The 24260-nt window shown below is 26.1% G+C and overlaps 1 protein-coding gene across 2 annotated transcripts in view; it reads left to right on the plus strand.

The window, feature by feature from the left end:
• Window positions 1–16359, plus strand: part of LOC129984738 (cuticle protein 10.9-like) — a 63373-nt gene extending 47014 nt beyond the window's left edge. The window contains exons 1-4 of one of the 2 annotated variants that reach the window (XM_056094686.1): window positions 6904–6962; window positions 8514–8588; window positions 10339–10605; window positions 16174–16359. In XM_056094686.1, the coding sequence (XP_055950661.1) occupies window positions 6951–6962; window positions 8514–8588; window positions 10339–10587 (336 nt within the window). In that variant the 5' untranslated portion in view covers window positions 6904–6950 and the 3' untranslated portion in view covers window positions 10588–10605; window positions 16174–16359. Of the gene's footprint in view, window positions 1–6903; window positions 6963–8513; window positions 8589–10338; window positions 10606–16173 lie in introns of those variants that run through there. The other variant, XM_056094685.1, reaches the window with a different exon arrangement.
• The last annotated feature ends 7901 nt before the right edge of the window (window positions 16360–24260 follow it).

Below are 24260 nucleotides of genomic sequence, written 5' to 3' on the forward strand. Positions count from 1 at the left end.
TAATTTCAGCTTATTTTCTGAAAGAATCTTACAAACGCTAGCAGTCATAGATATTTACTCAGATTCATTACCACACCTTAATTGAATACAGGGGTCATACTCAAAGTGCAAACAGAACAATAAATGTAATATGTTAAACATATTTATTGAAAAAAAAATGTGTTGGTTTTTTTTTTAACTTTGTCATTTGTTTTCTTGAAATCTACATTTCTGCTTAAATGTTATTTATAAAAGCACTTTTTCAAATTTAGATTTTAAAATCACAAAATTATGAAAACTGCACAGTTTATATGTATTAAATCAAAGTTTCCTGGAATTGAAATTTAAGTCTCTTTTTTGGTCTTTTTTTTAAAATTTCCTTATGTTTTACATCTTTTTATTTATAGTCTTATAAAATTATTGTATAATGAATCTACCATATTGTCTCAAATTAAACTTGATATCTAATTACAAGTCAAATAAATTCTTCTTTCAATGGGTTAGACATTGAAGAAATTTCTATTATATAAGCTAATTAAGTTTGAGAAATCATATTATCATTTAATATCATATAAAAAAGTATTCTTCTCTTTCATGTGTAATAAATTCTATTTGAAAATTCAAGATTTTCAAATATAATTCATTACACAAGAAATGTCTTAAAAATATTAGGAGTGGTATCCACCAGGCATTCTGTTATATTTCCCAATAAAGATGTTGAATACGGATAATTATTGATTATGGATAAAGTGGGATCTCTATGACTAAGCCGAATTTTATTGTTCTGGGAATTAGAAACATTCAAGGTTAAAGGGGGGGGGGTAACACATGAAAGAAAATTTCCCTCTTCTTTCTAATTATCACGTTTCGTACTTTGTAGTCTAATAGAATTTTTTCCGTCTTCTTTTAAAGACGTTCTTCTTTCGCCAGTTGAAACAAACATTTGATCAATTTACAATTCTATTTTAAATTTTGTGTATTTAAGTTATTACTTGTTCGCTTCTATACGTATTCGAGCATTTTCTTTTCTCTATTTCACATACTTGAAAATATAGTTGCTAACTGACGATTAAATTGCCGGTTGCATTGTATCCAAAATTAAACAAAGATTTACAATTTTATGAGAGAATTGTATTTCAAATTTTCTATTCCAGATTATCTCAGTGTTTTAGTCATCTTGTTTTCAAATCTTTAAATTTGATTGAAAAACTGCATATTAAATTTCATTCTTCAAGTTTAATGCATTTGTGTATTATTGCTTTTGCAGATATATATGAGAAAGATGAGACAAAATTATAATATTATGTTTTACGTTCTGAAGAATGTCTAAAATAACAAATTTGATCAATACTTCAAGATCAATTACAATACCTTTTATATAATTTATATACTAGAAAAGAAAAAAAAATCCTCTCGGCAAGTTGGAAACCAAAGGTAAATTCCTTTACATCTATGTTGCCATTTAGCATCATAAATTGTGGATATATAAGCAACAGTCAAAGGTTGGGGAGTGAAAATCACTTTTCAACCCGTATCTTCTAAGATATTGCAATTATAGAAAACTTTAAATACAAAGGTTGTTCGTGTTAATGAGGTTCTAATTTGGCTGATTGGATTTATTTTTCTATCTTCAATATTAAGAAAGTTATGTAGAAGTGAAAATTTCAATCCCCCACCACATTCCACATTCCATTTGAGCTAGGTGGGCCATTTCCGAACTCATGCGAGAATTTTACATTTCTAACAACATATTCCAAGCCAGTTAAAAAATAAACAAAATTATTCTGGTTATCCTGATCATATATACAAGATAGCCAAGATACTGCAGAAATTTTCCCAAAGTCTTGTCATGAGAACTATTTCAAAAGGAATCTAACTAAAATGCGTAAGCAACAGTTCAATATTTTACCAATCCCTTTGGACTAACACATTATTCCTTTTGATACCCTAATCACATTCCTTAGCCAAATAAATAAACGGCAGAGGAGAATTTTATACTCATTAATGAGGCATGGCTCATTGGAAGGGCACATTTGCTCCAGATAATGCATGCGAAGCCCTTTCTGTAGCCACAATTTTTCCACCTTATCCCACAGCTGTTTTGGAAAGCAATTCCGAAATGCTTGAATTGCACCAGATAAAAACAATAGTTTCTTTTCAACAGAAAAAAAGTTCAATTGAACGGAAAGTGGTGGACAAATAAGGCTAATCAAAACCACTAAAGACAGCTGACCGCTATGTTAAGACTCTTATGCCCATGAAAGTAGTTCACCGTCTTACCTCGCTGGAACCCAAATGCTCGCTGCCGGAGGCCAAAATGAAAGTCGTTCTTAGAAAGTATTTTTGAGATTTATGATCGAGTTCTAAACTATTTACAGGTGATTTCCCTTTTGTGATGGCCTCGACCGTAGTATGATGTCTTTCGTTCAGATTGGTCTTAAATAAAGCTTTATCATTATAATCCTTCAAAAAATGCATTTTTTTTTACATTGTTATTTGAATTTTTTTAATCTGTATAAATAAAAATGCAGTTGATATAATCATGTAGTTTCTTTAAAACAGAAATTAAACCCTTAAATTTTTTATAAGCTCTAAGATTAAAATGGAAATATATATTCGAATTTTTAATTTTTTTTTCTATTTATCTTTATTGAGAGTGAAAAATAATTTTTCTTTTATGGGGAAAATTTTGATTATTTAAACTTATAAACTAACTTGAAAGAACCGTTATTATTATTTTCTAATTGGCTTTCAGATATTTTTAAGGGTTTTTATATTATAAAATTGTATTTAAATAAAAGTCTAAACATTTTTTTTCTCTTGCAGTAATGTTAAAATTAATTTAATCATATAATCACAAGCCTATTTTCTGCAAGGTTTGACATTAATATCTATTAATTAAAAGAAAATCGTTAAAAGTAATTTTAATCATATAATCACGAGCGTATTTAATATATTTTCTAAGAATATCATTTGTAAGGTTTGACATTAGTATCTATTATTTAAAAGAAAATCGTTAAAATTAATTTTAATCATATAATCACGAGCATATTTAGTATCTTTTCTAAGAATATCGTTTTCTGTAAGGTTTGACATTAGTATCTATTATTTAAAAGAAAATCGTTAGAGAAGCAATTAACTATTTTCTTTTTTAAAAAATATAGAGTTTTCTCGTTCTTATATAAATGAAAGAATTCATGAAAGATTCTGAATAACAAATTTTAAAATCAAATTATTAATATTTTAAGCTCTTACTTATTAAACCATTTGTTTCGTGTTTCTAAAGACAATTTTTCATTCGCATGTTCATGAGGGAATGTTTGAAATTTCCACATTTGTTTATTCTTGATGACAGTATAATACCTTTAAATTTTCAATCTTATCAAATCATAGATCGAGTTAATAAAATTTTAAATTCATACTCAGTATTCAGTGAAAATTCCAGAATATTATTGATGAATGATCACAAAGTATAAAATAATCAAAGTAAAAGGTATTTTATTTTGTAAATCAATGAAAGTTATTTTCATGAGCTAATTTATTTAACCATTTTTAACTTATATATATTTCCCCTCATAAAATTCACTAATATTTGAAAGAAAACACTCTCAGACCACCAACTTATCATTTACAAAAAAGCTCCTTTTTGTTACAAAATTTCGAAATTCACTTCAGTTTATTTTAACGAATTTATAAACATATGGTATAAAGGAGCATAGATATTTCTTTTGTCAAAACTGCAAATTTCTGACGATATCTTTCGTCCATTTTATTACCGAATTAATATATCTACAAAATCTAGATTATGAACTGGAAAACAGTTTTTTTTGGCATAAATTCATTTTTACTTCCTGGTATACGAAATATAGAGGAAGTATTAAAATAATAATTAAAAAAAAGGAAGTCGAGATTTCTACGAATCATCACGTTTCAACATTCCTGATTTTGAAAAAACATATTTTTGGCATTATGTTTATCTGTCTGTCTGTCTATACATTTGTGAACAAGTTGAAGTAATTCAAAAATGAGTTGAGTTAGGAGAATAAGATTTGGTACATGGAGTTTAGACTAAATTTCTAATAAATTTCTGATGGAATCCATTCAGAGAAAATCGGTCTATCTGGCTGATTAAGTACAAGTGAACTGAGCTATATCTATAAAGAGTATATAAGTAAGTTTAAGATCTATATATATAAAATTTGGTTCAGAGGTCTAATATCTAAAATGTTAATTCTTATTCAGTTTGGACAGTATATTGGTCTGCATGCCTGTAAACGCAATGACTTAAATCAAAGAAATCCGGTATACGATCTTGTAACTACAACTATGCTTTCATTTCAAATTTTGGTTTCAATTGGTCAAAAATGTCGTCCAAAATACATATTCGAACGATAGATTTATTAAAAATACTAAATGAACTCGTAAAACCAATTGTTCCTAACTACTGTTCGTCAAGGCATCCAAGATAGACAGTGGTTTCCATTTTATGCGGGTAAGGAGGGCGATAAGATCTTAATGAGAAGGTGTTCAAGAAAGTTTCCTGGAGACCACTCCCGCTGAGGATTTTTTTTTTAAATTATAGATTTGCAATGCAAATTGATGTAACATACCTGAAATCAAACATTTGTAATTCAGATGAATATGTGTTTGATAACAAATAAATTGACTGAAATGACTGTGCGGATATCAGTCAATTCCATTGTCAAACAATATGATAAGAAAAAATAAAATTTATAAGTACATAATCTTTCACATATTGTATATTATTGTACCTTATACTTATTGTACCTTAATCTTTATACATATTGTATCATAATCTTAATACATATTGTACCTTTATCATTTCGTACCGAAAGCCTTTAGCAATCAACAAATAGCCCAAACAATAGCAATCAAAATAATTTCATTGCTATTGTTTGGATTATTAATAAAGTCTATGTTGCTTTATATAGATCTGAAATGTAACTATAAAAGATTATTGTATAGGCATTATATTTGGAGAAAACCAACTATAGATTTAAGTGTGAATCTTTATCTTTGGACTATCCAAATCACAAAAATAACGAGGGTATTTAGTCACAGCTCATTGTTGCCCGAACATCCCTGTCAAAAGCTTCAAATTATTTAAAATTATTCATTAATTGCCCTTTTAATAGTATTTCTTAAATTGCTCTTAATTTTTGATTACTCTTTAAGATGGGCAAGGCGATTTAAATAATCAAGCTAGAGTGTAATTATCGTAAACAGATTTAACTTGAAGTTGTAATAAATGTGAAAAACCACTCATAAAAATATGCATTTACTAGGGTACTAAAACGTGGAACAGTACTTTATCAGCATGAAGACTCAGAACAAAACTTAAAACTATATGTAAATGAAATTTTAAATACAATCATATTTATCACCAATATTAAATCCTTTATATTTAAAAGTAATAATGTCTTAAAATAGTTCTAGTTTATATTTTATTATCTGCACAAAAGAAAATGATGCAAATTAAAAAAACTATGTTTATATATTAATATATATATATATATATATATATATATATATATATATATATATATATATATATATATATATATATATATAATATGGAGTCTATAAATATATATATATATATATAAAAGTGAGTAAGAGTAATACAAAAAAAGGTAATACAAAAAAGTGAGAACTTTTTTAAAAATAGTTTTAATTGATATGTAGACACTAAGAAGCATTTGAATCAATTAATCTTAATATAATATAATAAAATAAATAATATAAATTATTTTATATATATATATATGTGTGTGTGTGTGTGTGTGTGTATATATGTGTGTGTGTGTGTGTGTGTGTGTGTATATGTGTGTGTGTGTGTATATATATATGTGTGTGTAATCAATATACTGTAAAAAACCTTTTTAAATAAAAAAAAATAATTAACTGAAAAATGATTAGCAATTATCGAAATTATTTAAGTGTTTTATTAATATCATAATTAATAAATCACTTAATTACCTAATTAGTATACAAATTAGCATACCTAATCTTCTCTAACTTGATATAACTACACGAATATGTGGTTATGTCTTTTTATTTTCAGTTTTTTGTGTGTTTAAAACTCACTTGAAATCAACTAAACAAAGAAATTAATTTCTAATATTCGTGTAATCAGTACAAACATTTATTGCAGTTATTATTTATCAAGGAAACAACATACAATTTATTTTAATTGTTTTAAAAAGGAAGAGAAGAATACACATAAGAAAAAAAAGAAAAAGAAAAGCAAAATTATAATGAAAGCAACCAATAAAATATGAATATTTCTCGAACTATTTAATTTTAATTTACTTTATTCTCAATATAAGTAGTTTTTTATTTTTTTTCCAAATCCAAATAATAAAAAAATTGGTCAATATAATGCATGATCTTCTGTATTTTATAATACGTTCGATTTGATACATTTTTAACTAAATCAAACAGAAGAATGTTATTTCAGAAAGTAGTATATTTTTTTATAGCTTTATTTGCATATTCATGTATGCGGCGAAAAATAATACTTGTTATTGTTGTGTGCTATTTTTCACACCGTATTATTGATTCTGCGTAAAGTGTGAAAATTATAGATAAGGTCGTATCTTTAAGCACTGAACCGTAGCGTTGTCATGAGTGTTTGTAACTAGGGCTAGTGCCAAGCAATTTACGGGGTGAAATACTATATATTATTTTGGCCATTATCTTCAATGTTCTGTTTTCAAGAATTTTAACCCATTTTTTTGGAAACGTATTACCTATAGAATCAGACAAGAGAAAATAGAAATATTTCTCACGTTTTAGATTCACGGTCGCTAGATTTACATTTCAGGGTTCTAGATTTTTAGATTTCAGGGTTTGTATAAAAGGGAATTTTCTCCCAACAGATCACACAACTTAACTATCACAGCACAAATACAATAGCTAGACATTGGATTATTTAGCAGCAAAACAATATGTTGGCCAAAGTAAGTGGATAAGTTTTCTTTCATATAATATCAAGTGTCAGGCATACAAGCATTTTTTACAACTGAAATTGCAAAATTTTCAACATAATTTTTAAAAAAATAAAATAATTATTTTTCTTCATATCTCAGGTTTAATAAGTTAATAAACATAAATATATATATTTTTTTGTTTTTTTAATTAAATGGAAGTTTTATTATCATAGATTTTTTTTAGAAAAATTGGTGTTGAAAATACAGAAATGAATGCATTAATGTCTAACGTGTAAAAAGTATATGGAATCCGGACATTAATATTCACTTAATCAATTCAATATTTTAATGTATTATTTTTTATCGATTATACAATTTGACATTCAATATTTTTTATTTAATATAAAAAAATTGAATTCAATTACTTTTCTGAAACTTTATTAGCAAATTTCAGATGCAATTTCATTTATATTTCTTTTAAAATTAAACTGGGATTTTAATGTTTGACTTTCTGAAAAAAGAGAGCTTGAATTAAATAACTAGTTCAAAGTCCAGACTTTCCGAATGTGTACAAAATTTAGAAATTAAGAGACTCGACATACAAAAATATAATTCACAATAGTTTTTTAATCCAAATTCTTAAATACTTCTCTAAATCAATACCGCTAAGGTGTTTTGAAGATAAAATAGATAAAATCTTTTTAACAAAAAGAAAGGAAATAGACATATATCTATATATATATTTGAAATCATGTTTAAATTATACGGCACCCAAAACAGCCTTTTTATGAGTTCTTTTTATTTAATTGATTTATTTAATGTTTAAATCATGGAATATCGCAAACGCCTTTTTTTCCTTTCTGGATGTTTCATTTGTTTTGAAATATGAAATCAAATATCAATGATAAAAATACTATTTTAATACTTTCAACGATTAAACATCAGCTAAAAAATTAACTAAATTATATTTTGAATACATACGAGTGTCACCCCTAGCGTAGAAATTCTTAGAAAGGACGGATATCAAGATGTGCGCTATTTATGCTAATGGGTTATGAAATGAAGAGCAAAAATGTGAAAATAATTTAAAATTGAAAATATTTTACATTTAATAATAATTTTTTAAATAATTTAAATTATAAAAAATTAAAAATAATTTAAACTTGAAAATAATTTAAATTATAAAAAATTAAAAATAATTTAAACTTGAAAATAATTTAAATAATAAAGAAATTAAAAATAATTTAAAAAATTAAATTTAAATAATAAAAAATGAGTATAATTTAAGCGTGGGAATAATTTAAATTTCAATAATTTAAATAATAAAAAAATTGAAAATAATTTGAAGATTTCAAAATAATTTAAATAAATAACTGAAAATAATTTATAATCAACAATTTAAAATAAAAAAAAATCCTTTTTAATCATTGAATAATAATGTTTGTAAAAATTGTTTGTATTAAATTTTATATTTCATATTGGACAAAATATAGTTTCATGGTTTTCTTTATTACTTTTAATTTATTTTAGTTTCGTTATATTTTAATGATTATAAATCTCTTTATTTTTTTTTCTTGACAGATTTTGCTTTTGGCAGCAGCCGTTACTGTTGTTGTTGCCCAAATTGGGTTAGGAAAAATTGAAGAATTCGAAGGAGTAAGTAGGACCTTTTACTTACAAGATTAATCAAGATTAAAGGTAGTTAAAATACCTTTAATTATTCGATTTATACCATGGCAATCTTAGTTCTCACTCTTTACGCGACTTTAATACTTTAAATGCATCAGTTCAAGTTCAGAGGAGTATAAATTCATTTAAGAGGTTGATTAAGATGTTTTCATTTGATGATAGATATATGGAGTCTATTTAAAATTAACTATTTTGTTAGTGTGTTATTCGTCATTTGATGACAGTTTTATGGAGTACATCTAAAAATAACTTGTTATATAAAACGTTAATATAATTAAAATAAACCAAATATTTTCTATCAGATAAAATCAATTGTTATATGCGTTAATGTGTTAAAGATTCTCAAAAGAAAATATTTTAAATTTTAGACAGAATAGAAGAAAATTTACTATGATGATTTCATAATTTTTATTTATAAAATGTGAATGAATTTAAAACGAAATAATTTGACAAATATAATTTGCGATATGATGAAAAAAAAAAAATTTCCTCAGTTAACTGAATATTTTCGGAAGAAAAAAATGTCATCTTACTCGATATTATTCTGATCACGGGATTTCGGGCAATATTTCTAACATATATTTCAATATTAGCCCTTTTGAAAGTTGCAATACGATTCCATTTGCTAAGGTTGAAATATGACACCCGGATTTAAATTCTTGTTTAGATGAGAAATTCAATTTTCAGCAGTAATATATAATTTAACCACATTTTTCAAAATTTAGAAGATTTACTGGCTACAGTTTAAAGTACATAAATTAGTTATAAAAAGATTTTAAATATAAATAATTTTATTATCTAATAACAATTTGTCGTTCATGATGATGGCATTTAATGAAATCTTTAAAAAAAATAAGCATATATTAATAGGTATAAAAAAGACATTTCAGTCTTTTATAAACTGAAATTTTTTTTTCTATTTATTATTCAATGGAGAAACAGTATTTGCATACATACGCGATAACAAATTTTAAATAGGGTGAGTAATCGTAGATTTTCTTATGCTCACATGAGGATTAAAGCAAATCCAAAAATGCGACTGCATCTCGTAACTTTATCTTTTTCACCTTAGTAAAAATGATTAAATTGGATAAATAAGTAAATAAGTAAAAATTCTGTTCGGACTTTTCATAGTTTATTTAATAAATATATATATACATGTGTAATATTATTTGATACATATGCATATACATGTTTAACATTATTTGATAAATAGGCATATACATGTTTAATATTATTTGATAAATATGCATGCACATGTTTAATATTATTTGATAAATATGAATACACATGTGTAGTACTATTTGATAAATATATATATACACATGCACCATATATTATTTAATAAGTATATATCCGCATGTTGAAGAAGATTTATGCCTAAAATAAAATGATGCAAATTGTGATATTGGTTTAAATATTTCCCTTGAATTTTATATAATAAAGCTTCTAATAATAGAATATTGTTTTGTGGAACAGGAAAAACAACTTCAACCATCAGTAATCTTTCTCTCTTTTTTCTTAAATAATTAACATTTAAAAAAATGCACTAAATAAAATGCACTTGTGCAGTCATCAACACAGTTCAGCACTTACATGGCATGAACTGAATACTTTTACAATGAATAAATCTCACCATTTCAATTGCTTTAATAATTTTCTCGAATTTTCATAATTTCTCAATTTTATCGTTCACTGACTAAATAAATTTCTGCAGCCTTTCGAGCCCATTCCTTACAGCTTCGGCTACTCGATTAAAGATGAGCACGGTGAGCAGCACAGAAGCGAAAAGAGTGATGGAGCAGGTGTTGTCACAGGAAGTTATGGCTTCGTAGACGAAAACGGCATTCATCGAATGGTCTATTACATCGCAGATGAGAAAGGTTTCAGAGCGAAAATCGTCACAAATGAGCCAGGCACAGCCAGTCAAAATCCTGCAGGTGTCTTAATGGAATCAGTTCAATGATGGGATTAAGGTCTATTAGTAAGTTACTTTTTTCATTTTAAAAAACTATTATTACTTTTTTTTAATCTCATTTATGATTTTATTAACGTAATTATATGAAATTTAAACTTTCTCGTGTGAATTATCCCCAGCACTGAAGCTTACGTGTTGATTTCAACGACAAAGTTTTGCAAATTTCTTTGAAGTAGATTCATATTATTTTTGCATAAAATGTAATTCAGAAATAACTCTTAAATTGAGGATGGCAATTCTTATCAATATGATCAAAATTTCAGAGTTTTAGAGAAAAATTCAGAATTTTATTAACAGTTTAATATGTTTTTTGAGATCATTTATTTAAATACTATACACTTTTAGAATGTTTAAATGTGGCTCATATTGTTTTATTAGAATTTAAATATAAAACGCATTTTTATATATTTTAATTTGATTTAAAAAATTAATTTGTCTGGATAGTTATTTAAAAATAATGAATTAAATTTTACACATTCTTTTGAAGATAGGCATTATGAAATAAAGATAGAAACTCGAATAAAATATGCCTGTAATTCACCTGATAAGCAATGACTGATTAATTTGCCAACGCAATCATAAAGATAGGAGATTCATTAGAGTAAAAGTTTACCTTTTTTTATAAGTATGTCTTTTTCACTGTTAAAAGTAGAATGCTTAGTAAAAGCAGTATTTGATCACCTTGTGATAATTTAATTACAGCAAATAAAACATGTCTTGAAGGTTTTGGAATGAAATACACAAATAAATAAAATTCAAGACTTTCAGATTCATATTTAGTTTAAAGTTCTAATTTCGCTTAGTAAACTAAAAGTTCAAATTCAGCTTTTACCCATTACTGATAAATCTAATGAATAAAAATTTTCAAAAGATTTCGAGACAATCTATCTGAAAGTATTTAAAATTTTTTTTTCAATATTTTCGGTTTTTTATATGATTAGTAAAAATTAAATTTTCTCTCTAATTCTTAATGAGAAATATTTAAACTTGCGCTTACATTTAAGAGAACTTAAAACTTCTCAATAAAATTATATATTACTAGGAATATATAATTATACTTCAAAATAAATAGATAAATAAAATTCGTGATTTTCAAATCCATATATACCTTAAAGTTCTAATTTAGACCAGTTAATTAATAATTCAAATTCAGCTTTTATTCATTACTTACAAAATTAGAGAATAAAAACTTGCAACAGATTTAGAGACAATCTATCTGAAAATATGTGGAAATTTATTTTCAGTACTTTCGGTTCATTACATGAATAAATAATATGATTAGTAAAAATCAAATTTTAAACTTTAATTCTTTATAAGCAATAATTAAACTTACACTTGAATTTAAGGAAATAACTTTTTAAAATAGAATTATATCTTACTGAGTACAATTCCTATATTTAACAACGGTAAATTGCATTACAACTTTAGTAATTAAATTTTAAAGAAAAACGTATTAACAAAGCATTTCTCAGAAAATTCGTTTTAAGCTTATTCGTTATTTAAACTTATTTCCAAGAACTTAAGGGAACAATATTTCAAAATAGAATCATATTTTCTTAAGTATTCGATCTCTTTCTTTAACAAAGATAAATTTCATTACAATTTTAGTGTTAGAATTTAAAAAAAACAACGTATAAGCAAAGTATTTCTAGGAAAATTCGTTTTAATACAAACTTATTTTTAACTGGTATTATTATTTAAACTTATTTCCTATATGCATTTTATAAAACAAAATCAAATGTCCTTTCAATTATATTACTTATATAAAATCTACAAATGGATAGGAAAATTAATTTAATATTTAAGTAAATAAAAATGAAATAGTTATAAGAAAGCAAATCATACGGTGAAACAAATATAATAGAAAATTTTAATTGTAATGTAAAACTATTTTCTTGAATTTTAAATTTCGTATTAAATTATATGTCCCAGGTAGAACAACCTGTTGTACATAGGGATTGCAATACCGGTATACCGGGATACCGAATACCGGTATTTTGAGCCATTTGTACAATTTTGTAATACCGGTATTCACAAGTTTAAATACCGGTTTTTCGGTATTTACTAGAAATTTTTTTAAATTGTCCTCACTATATGTTCAGGGATCACCAACATTGCAAAATAGTATACGTTTTTGTTTTTATGTCTCCATAACGGGCGAAATTAATTAGCTAATTAATGGCTTAATTAATTGCTTAAATCTAAATTAGCGAAACATGGATTATCCCTGAATGAAAATATTGTATCCATAACGACTGATGGAGCAACAATTATGAAAAAAGTTGGAAAGTTGATTGGTGCAAATCAGCAGTTGTGCTATGCACATGGAATTCAAATAGGAGTAATAGATGTATTATACCAAAAATATAAAGAACAGAAGAATCCAAATACTGTGGATATAGAAACTTCGGATTCCAACTATATTAAATTGAAAAATAGGACAGAAGAAAGGCATACTGAAATAGAAAATGTCTTATGGTATTTACATAATTCTAATGATTTTAAAAATGAAAATGAAAAGAAGAAAAGAAAATAACCAATTCAAATCTGATTTAGTTAGAGTAAAGTTTCTAAAACTTTTTTTCCCACAAACCTATCCACATTCAGAATTCGGTTCAATTATCGAAGATTATGATGTCACTTCTGTCGATAGTGAAAAGGAATTGTCTCTTGAACAAAAATTAGAATCAGCAATAAAGAAAAAAACTTCAACGAACCAAAATACAATACAGAAATCAGCTATATCCAAAACCATCCGACGAGAAATCGATTTATTTGAAGATGAGGGATTTAGAGGTAAATACTTGGAAAAAGTATATCGCGCATTGCTAACAGTACCACCAACTAGCGTAGATGCCGAAAGAGCGTTTTCGACAGCTGGTAATTTTTACACAAAATTACTTTTGAGGCTTAATGACAGTACAACTGATGCATCATGTTTTTTAAGATCGCATTTCAAAAATTTGTAATAGTACCACAGACTGAATAGTGATATTTACACTATTTTTGTGATTTAAATACATAAGATGTTTCTTTACTTTTTTGTGATTATATGCTGTTATAGTTTATAAGTTGCAAATTATTTTTTGTGATATTTACACTCTCTAACAAAACTGGCAAATAAAAAAAAAAGACCTGTGTTTTCTTTCTGTTTCCAAAGTTTCTAATACCGGTATTAAGATTTAAAAAATACCGAATACCGGTATTGAAATTTTGGTCCGGTATTGCAATCCCTAGTTGTACATTATTGTGCGATATTGTATGATATTAAACAATATTGCGAATATTGATCAATGATATGCAACAATGTACAACATTTGTGTGCTACTAGAGATATCCCCCTATTTCCGCCGAAACTAATACTTTATAGAAATATATTATTCTAAATGTTAAATCATTCTCATAGATATTTATTTTAGTCAATCTATTCAGACCGTATTAACTGCTGTTGCAAAGCGGAGGAAAAAAAACCGCACGTAATAATCCATTTAACTGCCAAAAAAAGTAAAAGGTTTGAGTGTATTCCAAAGATCACTCGCAACTTCGAGTTTTTTTCCACCTTTCCGCCTTAACGCTTCTACGATCCGGAAGTTGAAATTCTTTTGTTAAGTCTTCAAAATGCTGGTAATTATCGTTAATTCGTCTTCAGCGAAATCACTAGTTTTTGACATAAATCTCCGTTGAGCGTAACCATCAATACAGCCTGACAAAATAGAAATGACACTAAATGTGTTTACAAACAGCGTGTCATACTTTGGATTTTTATTGGTTTTGGCAGCTTTCTTGCTTAATTATGTTTTTCTACAAGACTGTTATTTTCTATGAATTTATGTCACTTTGTTTTTTTCAGCCATTGAGTCACTTCTAACATTTGGTTGACTCGCAAAATATGAAAATCATTCTAAGCAAGTTGGGATACCATGTTCTTTTTGTAATTAAAAGCATTGTAGAAAATATTTCAGGAATTTATATATTAAACTAATTCTTTAAAAGATTAATGTTAACAGATTATTAATCATGCATTTCATATTACATTTATTTATATGATGACTGTATTTTTGTTACATTTTTTAATCTGTAGAAAAAAATAATTCTATGTGTAATTATTCTCTTTAAATAGAAAACTTCAGAACACAATAAAATTTATTATGGAAAAAAATACTTTTAACAATTAAGTATTCTCATTAAGTAACTACTAAAATCATTTGAGATTTTTATTTATTACATATGAATTTTTCTTTTTTTCTTTTCTTTTTTCTATTTATTACATATGAATTTTCCTTTTTACTTTCTCATATATGAAGTATAGAGAAGTATTGTAATCGTCAAAAATTCGAACTCGAGATTTCAATGAATATACATCTCAGAAATCCCTGATTACAAAAAATACGTTTTTAGCATTATGTCTGTCTGTTTTCTAGGAATACGATGCTCAAAACCACTTTCAGTTAGATAGGTGATATTAGCATAGAAAATCACATAAAAATTTGTAGATTCTGGCAATTTTTGAACGGAATCTGTAAACTGTCTTGCTAGTCGATGCTTAGGCGTAGCAACTAAATTATAAATATTTATTAAGTTTTGAATTAAATCTGGAAAATGGTTGATCAACTATCAATCCATATTTTTGCATGCATGTAAACAATAACTCATAAATGCAATGAGTTCAATGACGTTCGTTATGTAATTTTGTGACTGCATCTGTAGTTCAGTGTAAAATTTTGGCATCAATCGAAAAAATGGTAAGATCCAAAATAGATATTCTCGCCAACAGTTCAGTAAAAATGCTAGATTCACGTCTAAGTTCTTATTTCTTCATTATTGTTCACCAGGTGTATTCGCGACCTTATTTAAAGACCACAATTTTATTGGGGGAGGAAGTCAAGTTCTTTATTGGAGAGTATGCGAGACAGTTTCGGAGAGACTATTCCAACTTGTTAGTTATATTTACATCTTCTTCTCATTTTCCAACATGAAAACTATTTTAAACATTGGTATGAAAATAATGGTATTTACTTTTGAATGGAGTTAAGGAGTCAGTTGATTAAATTTGCTCCTTTAATAGAACCGCACATTAATTGCAGTATATCGTGCACGATTTCTTTCACATATCAAAATTGCAGGCTAAAAATTAATGAAAATATTTTTAAGTCCAAATTATTATAAATCCAATCTTTTAAAACACAACTTTTACGATAATTAGCAAAGGAATTGGACCATCATAATTTATTTTATAAAAATTAATTTTTTTCTGGGGCTTTCAAACTTTAAAAGATTGTTGCATTTTTGCATCATTTTAAAATGAAAAGAATAAAGAAATTGCAAAAATATCGTGAATTATTGAATTTTTTTATAAATAAAAATGCGATTTATTATTGAGTTAATGTTTAATATATTTTTAAATATTTCAACATTTCTATATACTACCAGAAATTAACATTTGGGTCTTATTTTCCTAAAATCAAACTGAAATGATTTTTTGAAGAATAAAGTTTATATTTTAATATTATTGTACATTTTTTACTATTTTTTTTAAAAAATCCCATTAATTTTATTTTATTTCTTTTATTTCAGGAATCAATGGAAGATCAATGGAAACAAAGTCATTCAAGATTGCTATGCCAAAGAACTTTTGAACATAAACATTCACCAAAGAACAATACCGAGCAAAATATATTTAAAAATATTTAATAAAAATATGTACTAACGTTTTAATAAATCCTGTTTATTAACGTTGTAAATAAATATTTTCATTTCAAATGCGTGACCAATTTTCCAATTTTTTAGCATTCCATAAATTGATTACGACAGATAAAAATGAATTTAAAAATACTCACAGAATACTTGATTATTATCTCACGAAATTTATCTTAAACTTATTATGTATCTTGCTGAATACTTAATTTAAATTAATTTATTCTTCATAGCTTTATCAGTGTCTCCCGAATGGAATAATAATGTACGCTTAATAGATTAATAGATAGCTCAATGGATTAAATAAATTAAGCAATTCACATGTAGCATTTCTAAATTCTTATTACAAAACATAAAGGCTTTTGAATAAATTAATTGATAAGAAGCCGCATTTCGAATTAATCATGTTTTAATAATTGAAAAAAATATTCATGATCTGATAATTATCTTTTTATTATAAAAATGTCACTATTGGGAAATAAATTAATTCACTTGAGTATTTTTTAAGGTTTTATCATATTACAAATATTTTATTCTTGAATTAAAAAACATATTTTCAGAATTGATACATTTTCGAAAAAACAAAATATAATAAATAAATTATATCTTAAATAATTATCTTCTTAGTTTAATAATTAGAGATAGTGTTAATATCCTTCAAAATCTGATTTATTAATCTAAAAATCCTGAGACATTCGAATGGCAGTGGATTAAAATATTTTTAATGAAGTAAGCGGATAAAACACTTAGAAATCAAAATATGAAAATGTATCATTATTTTAAGAAAATATTTTATCAGTATCATTAAGTTACAGCAAGTTTATTTACAGTTCTTCTACATTATTGAACTGAGATATAACAAAATCATTTCTGCATATCAAAATGCAAGCAGTTTAGATGTGCATTTACATAATTCAATAAATTAATTATTATTAATATTATTAATTATTAATATTATTAATTGTAAAATATTATTAATTGTAAAATATTTAATAATTGTAATTATTAAATGTTAATTGAAAAAATTTTCCCTAATTATAGTTAAATGAACTAAAATCGTACTTTAATTTAACTTTCAAGAATATTTATTTTTACATATTAAAATAGAAATCCTAAATTCCTTGTCCTTTCCTAATCACAACAAGTGTCGTAGACAAAGTATGGTTTCAGTGAATATGTATTGCGATTCATATTAATCATCCAAGTAAATTCAAAAAATAATAATAGATTACTTCATATTGACAGTCTAACTAAGTAAGATATTTTTCTTAAAGTAAATACAAATGTGTTAAAACATTTTTGTTTGTAAAATTGGAACACTTATTCATGCTTTTTAATGAGTCAGATAACTATGTTATTCTTCCGTACCAATTATGCCTAGCCTGTTTAAATTACAGTAGCTAAAATTTACATGAAAAAATTTGAAATAATAAACAACTAATCAGTAATTTAAATAATTTGCTATAGTTTGTAACATGTAGTGATATTCATAAAGATCACCACCAACAAAAGTAAATGACTTCAAGAAAAAAAAATCATCAATTCGAAATTTGGATAAGAGCGACAATAATGTCCAACAGAAAGTTGAATCATATGATGAATTTAATAATACAAAACGTAACAAAAACTTTAAAATTATGAAAATGCTCAGCATCCAATCAATGGATGAATGAAATAAAACAATTAATTAATGAATGAAATAAAATTATATAAATTCCATTGCCTAAGTCATCATAACCATCAATATACTCATGAAGCAACTGATCTCTTTATAATAAATGCAACATAAAAAATAAAATAAAGAAAAGCTTACCCCATTTCATTAAAATCATAAAAATGCTTTTACATATAATTCAAATAGGAAATTAAATTTTATAGTAAACTTAAGGGTAATATAGAGGTTTAAAGCTTTTAAATTAACTTATTTGTTATAGTTCTTTTTCACCAGCAATAATATTATTTGGAAATGAAAAATCATTCACCTCAAGTACTTCATCAAAACATTGCACAGTGGTGATAACTTTTAATAAGAGAACAAAAAGTAGTTTAATTTTTAACAGGAATAAATAACTTATTTTAAGAAATATCAAACATTTTTTTTTATTTTGCTATTTGCCCTTTTTAATTCCTAAGAAAGTGAAATAATTAAAATAATGCATTCAGCATTATACAATAAATCATTTATAGAATAAAAATATTTTTTAATTTATCAAATTATCCTTTGTTTTAACTAATTAGCATTTTGAATTACTGCGTTTAAAATATTTATTATTTAATTATTAAAATGTCTTTTTAAATAACATTTTGTTTCAATATTATGATTTCTTAAGCTATTACAAGCGATACATTAAATATCTGACCCATAAAAAAATAAAATATATACTAGCAAAGTAATTCTTCTTCTAGTTTTCAAGGAATCTTAAAATTTTTGCAATTTTATGCATCATCAATATTTTGCTAACATGTCTCGATACTTTTATAAACTTTGTCACTTTTTTTGAAGATTGGGGAAAATATTAAAGAAAGAAAATAATATTGCATTGAAGCTATGTGGTTAAGAACACTGCTTTGATTTCACTGTATTTCGAGTAAAGACCGGCAACCACGATTTTTCCAATAATATCTTTTTAATTTTATCGTATTTGTTACTGGTAAGAGTCTAAAGTATTTTTTATTAGAAATTTATATCAACTTTCAAATTAAAAATAATTTAAAAAATATTAAATTCTCTTCTGAAGTTTAAATAAATGGTTTTTAATGATACGGAAAATGTGCATTTCTGAGAATTGCTTTCTAATTCTCAATTTTCTCTGAATTATTTTTATGTATATTTATATTTAATTCTTTTTTCAAATGAAAGAACATGAGCAAAATTTCTTGAAATTTCAATACCTTTTAAATCAGTTAAACGGATCTTCATCCAATGAAAATTTGCATTAGGCTTCTTAGGATCCCTTTCAGAATTTTATTTTGTCAGTTTTCAATGATTCATTTGTTTTCTAAACTGAAATCAAATCCACCGATTATCTTACTTTTTATAATTTTATTTGTGCTTTAAGTTGGTATTTTTCAATGACAGTTCATAATTATTCAACCGTAAACGAAAAATAAAAAGTAAAATTAGAGAAGTAAAAATAGATTATATTTTGAATCATCAATCATACCGCTGAGGGTAAATAACTGGTTATAATTTTGAACCTTTTTTTCCTTGAATAAATTTCAATAGTTCGAGTAATTTATAAGATTAAATTAGTATAGCTTCTTTAAATTAAACGAATGCCCCATGAAGTTGAACTTTGGAGACAAGAAAAGAACGATACTTGAATACATCATATTCATTCCAAAATACATTAAATCAAGATATATCGCATCTCATTTTAGTTAAAATAATTTTAAGTTATATTAAATGCATTTAATAAGTTATAATTAAAATAAGTTTCCAAACGAGAGAGTAAATTTTTGAAAGTACATGAGAACTACTTTGTATTGGTATTATAAAACGTGTTTAGAAGACGAAGACGATACTTGAATCGATTATATCCATTTCGAAATAAAGTAACTTCTTCGAATTTGAATAAAGTCTACGTTGCATTAAAAATCTGAAGCTTAGACAAAAGACGTTGATGATATTTCACTCAAAATATCCCTTTCTAAACTGTTGAACAGCATGAGGTGGGTGGGTGGGGGGGGGGGCATTGATATTGATATGTAATGCATATTTTGTTGTATATACTGAGGTTCTTGGAGAAATTAATTTTAGACTCCTGACCTTAAAAATTAGAGTACATCCGATCCCCTTATAAAACTGATGACCCAATTAAACAAAAGCAAAATTTAGAAATTTTTAGTTCTACGTTATTGGCATTTGGAAATTCAAGGTTTTTCAGGAAAATTGAATTTACAGCCGCATATTATGGAAGGTGGTATTTAGGTAGAGTCTCTAACTGCGCATTTATGAAGTGTTATGTAAGCGAGGATTTTGTTAATTATTTTAAAGTAAGAAGTTCCTAGACCTTCTTATTTCAATCAATAAAGAAATATTTTTGCTCTTTTGCTCTTTCTGTTTTAGAACATCAATGTAATTCCTCTTACTATACTTATTTGTAAAATTCTTCTATGTAGTTACTTTTTTTTTACTTCTTTGCAAGTTTAATGTAATTACTCCTGTTATACTTCTTTGCAAGTTTAATGTAATTAATCCTGTTATACTTCTTTGCAAATTCTATGTAATTGCTACTATTGCACTTCTTTGGAAATTCCAGGTAATTACTCCTTTCGTACTTCTTAGCAGGTTTTATGCAATTTTAATTTTTTATGATAATGTTTATTTATATATCCACAAAAAAAATGCAAATAATAATTTTAGATATAAATTTCCACAAAGAATTATAAAACCTATTTTTGTTCTTGAAACAGAAAATAAAGCATTTAGATGGTACTTATTTCATATAATGATAAGTAATGATAGCGTTATAAGCCATCTTATTGGAACAAAATCGCTCGAAAAGTGAAACATGATCTTTTCATATAATAAACTTAAAAATTATATTTAAGCCTTCACTTGACATACATTGCAATAACTACAAAATCAAAAAGAAATTTCATCCCTGTTTTAAACTTAAACCTGCATAAATATATTTTTTTTCGAAATTACTTTATTTCGAACACGAATGAAACTTGTTATATCTTTAGTAGAGTTCTTCAAGTACATTTCAAATGAAAGAAAAGAAGCGTCGAACAACATTTCCTCAAGAGAAGATTCTTTCTTTAACTATCACAAAATCCTCTAACTACTTATCAATTGATTTACGACGCTTCATTTACCTTAAAGCATTCGAAAGTCAATAAAATCTGTTTGAAGTATCAAGGTTAAGTCTTAAACGATCTTCAAAAAATAAAATCCAACTTTTTCCCGCTATTGCTTTTCTTTGGAAAAGTCGTAAACAAGCTGCTCGTGTCTTGATGCTTTTGAATAAATAAAGAGTTATCTCAATATATGCTCTTATTAGGGAACAATGAGTTTAATTAAAAAAAATAATAACGGAATTTATTAAAAATTTGGTTAGAGATTACTAATATGAAAAAGATTTGTTTTATTGCAATTAAATGCTATTATTCAAGTACTACATAATCCTCCTGTAAATTTTATGTAAATTAAATTATTAATTATTCATATTATTCTTTAGATGTATTGATATTGCTTAAGGAAAACTTACAATTTCAAGGAAATTTAAATTTTGTTCAAATTATTTAATTCATGCCGGTAGATTAAATATGATAAACACAGTTAATTGAATTTCTACTGAATAATATAAATAATGTATCACGGCATTTGATCAGAGTTGCAAAATGAGAACTAAGAAAAACTTTAGACTCTAAATTCTGAATTACTTTACTATTAATTAATAACTAGGTGCAATCAGATAGAAATTTTTGATCATAAGAACATCTATTTAAATACATGTCGCCTTTGCGAACCAACTGGTTCGCCAGGGATATATTGTTATATCGTTTAGATATAACTTTATGTCCATGATTTCGTCAAACTGTTAGTCATTAAACCCATTTAATTGCCTTACATGTGTTCTGGCTACTGTGTACATGAACTTTCTATTCGGCACTTATGTCATAATGGCTCTATTAAAAACCATCTGTCTTCTAAATTTCGAGGGATTGCAACTTCACTTTTTTTCCGTTTTGCTATACATAACTATTGAAGCTATACCTTTTTTAAGTTTTCACTAAAGGTAGAAAATCGCGTTCATATGATTGTTGAAACAATGGAAATTCTTGAATTTCAGTACAAAAATATAGTCTGTCTTTATAAATTTGGCAAAGTAACTTTCAAAAAGAATTGGAAAAAATCAGTAAAAATTTTCTCAACTATAAAATTTATTAAAAAAAAAAATTTTTTTTTTTTGAAATTTCGAAACATTGTATAATTTTTATTTGTACCATTATATTTTCGGGAGAAACTGCAAAATTCAGCTTAATTTTTTAAATTTATTAAAATTCTAATTAAAATTTAAAAAAACCGTATGGAAAGCGTTAATAACCACTCTCAAAAGTATTATATGTGTACTAAATTTGATAGCTGTAGGTTCGGAAGTCTGGTCAGCAGAACTCACACAAGCACGCATGTGCGTACGAACACACAAACACACACATGGAGACATAGACATGAACACATGCACACGTTCGGTGTGCATACACAGATGTCTTTATTATTTATGGAAATTTCTGAATTATTCAGTATTTCTTATAATTATGTTGTTTAATAGTATTTAAATTTTTCGGAGGGATTTTCAACTGAATTTCTTGTTGAAGTAGAATTTTTCATTTACTCCCTGGAGCTGCAGTCTTAATTGAATCTTAATTGTCTTTTACGTCTTAATTGAATAAAACATCTTATTTTCGACTTTCACTGTTTTTCCATTCATAAAAGAAATGTAAAGGACATCTCAAATATTCAATATAATGTATTGCATGTAAAATCCCCTGTTGGTTTTGGATTTTCTTATTCTGTAGAAATGAGCTTTTGACAAAAATGCATCATGCTATATTGAGATTCTTTAAGAAACCATGACCTTCGCATATGCATATGTGGACTTAAATTTTCTGCTAAGTTTTGACATGAGAAAGTTTAAAATGGCGTGCTTCGACTAATTTCAAATCTTTAAATTAGATGTTCTCCTTGTCTGTGGATAATAACTTAAATAGGAAACAAAATTCTATTCCCAATTTGATATTTAACCAAAGGAAAGGAGTAAATTGAAGCAATCATAAAAAAAATATATATGATCCACTTTGTTTTTCATAAAGTAGTATTGTTTTAGTAATTTTTAATACCTAAAATATAATCATCTTTATTTTACCTCGTAAACTTACGTACGGTATAAAATTCTATTAATATTAATAAATTTTGTCAAAGAAAAAATAAATAATATATTGAAAAGAAGAAAGTATAATCCATTAAGAAAGATACCTGAAAAAAATCATTCATAATTTTAAGAAGTTTGCTTGAATATAGAATTAAATTGCTTTTGTCAAAGAGCACATGGTCAAAAAAGCAAAAGGCGATCACTGTATGCAACTACTAGTCAATGAATTAAATAAAAGAAAAGAATGCAGCAGATAAAATGCACAACTCATGTTTAATGGAATATAAATTTATATAGCGCAGCAATTATTTTCGTGAATAGCATGTAAATCTTGTATCTTTTTAGACAGGAAGTCCATTGGACAGTTGCTTTCAAAGATTTATTGTTGATATTGCTTTCTTATTCCAACTATATTTATTTTCCTTGGTTAAAATGTCACGATATTATTATTCATGCAAGGATAATGTATTCAATAAACTTATTTTGGACAATTTATTTGGTACATTTATTTTTCTTTTACTTAATTTATTAGCTTAGAAGCTCTTATAATAATCTCCAGTTGCGTTAACGATCCCATGATCTATGGTAAAAATTTAATAGTTTATGTATTCCTGACCCATATTTTAATTCTACCACTACTTAAAGATTCCGAACACCTACTCCTGACACCTATTCCTGACACTACGATGGCTGTCCGAAACGCCTGGATCTGCACCTCTTAAGAACTCTGGAAAACAGGGACTACGAAATTTTATTCTGCTGGGTACCGAGTCAAGTTGGGATAACAGGAAATGTTCAGGCGGACAACGCTGCGAAAACAGCATCTTTGTTGATGCAGCGTGAGGTACCCATTTACGATGCGAAGAAATCGTTTAAGCGTCGTATTAATGCTATATGGCAGGAATCGTGGAATCAACAAAACAGTAACAAATTATATTTTATTAGACCTACAATTACATTATGGGATGCTCTTCCAGTGCGCTAGATCGAAGTCAAATTGACTAGACTCCGCATTGGTCACACTCGTTTAACCCACAAACATCTTTTATTAGGCGATCGAGCTCCTTTTTGCTCCAGATGCCGAAC

The sequence above is a fragment of the Argiope bruennichi genome, chromosome 9, assembly GCF_947563725.1.
Source record: "Argiope bruennichi chromosome 9, qqArgBrue1.1, whole genome shotgun sequence".
Classification (NCBI taxonomy): Eukaryota; Metazoa; Arthropoda; class Arachnida; order Araneae; family Araneidae; genus Argiope; species Argiope bruennichi.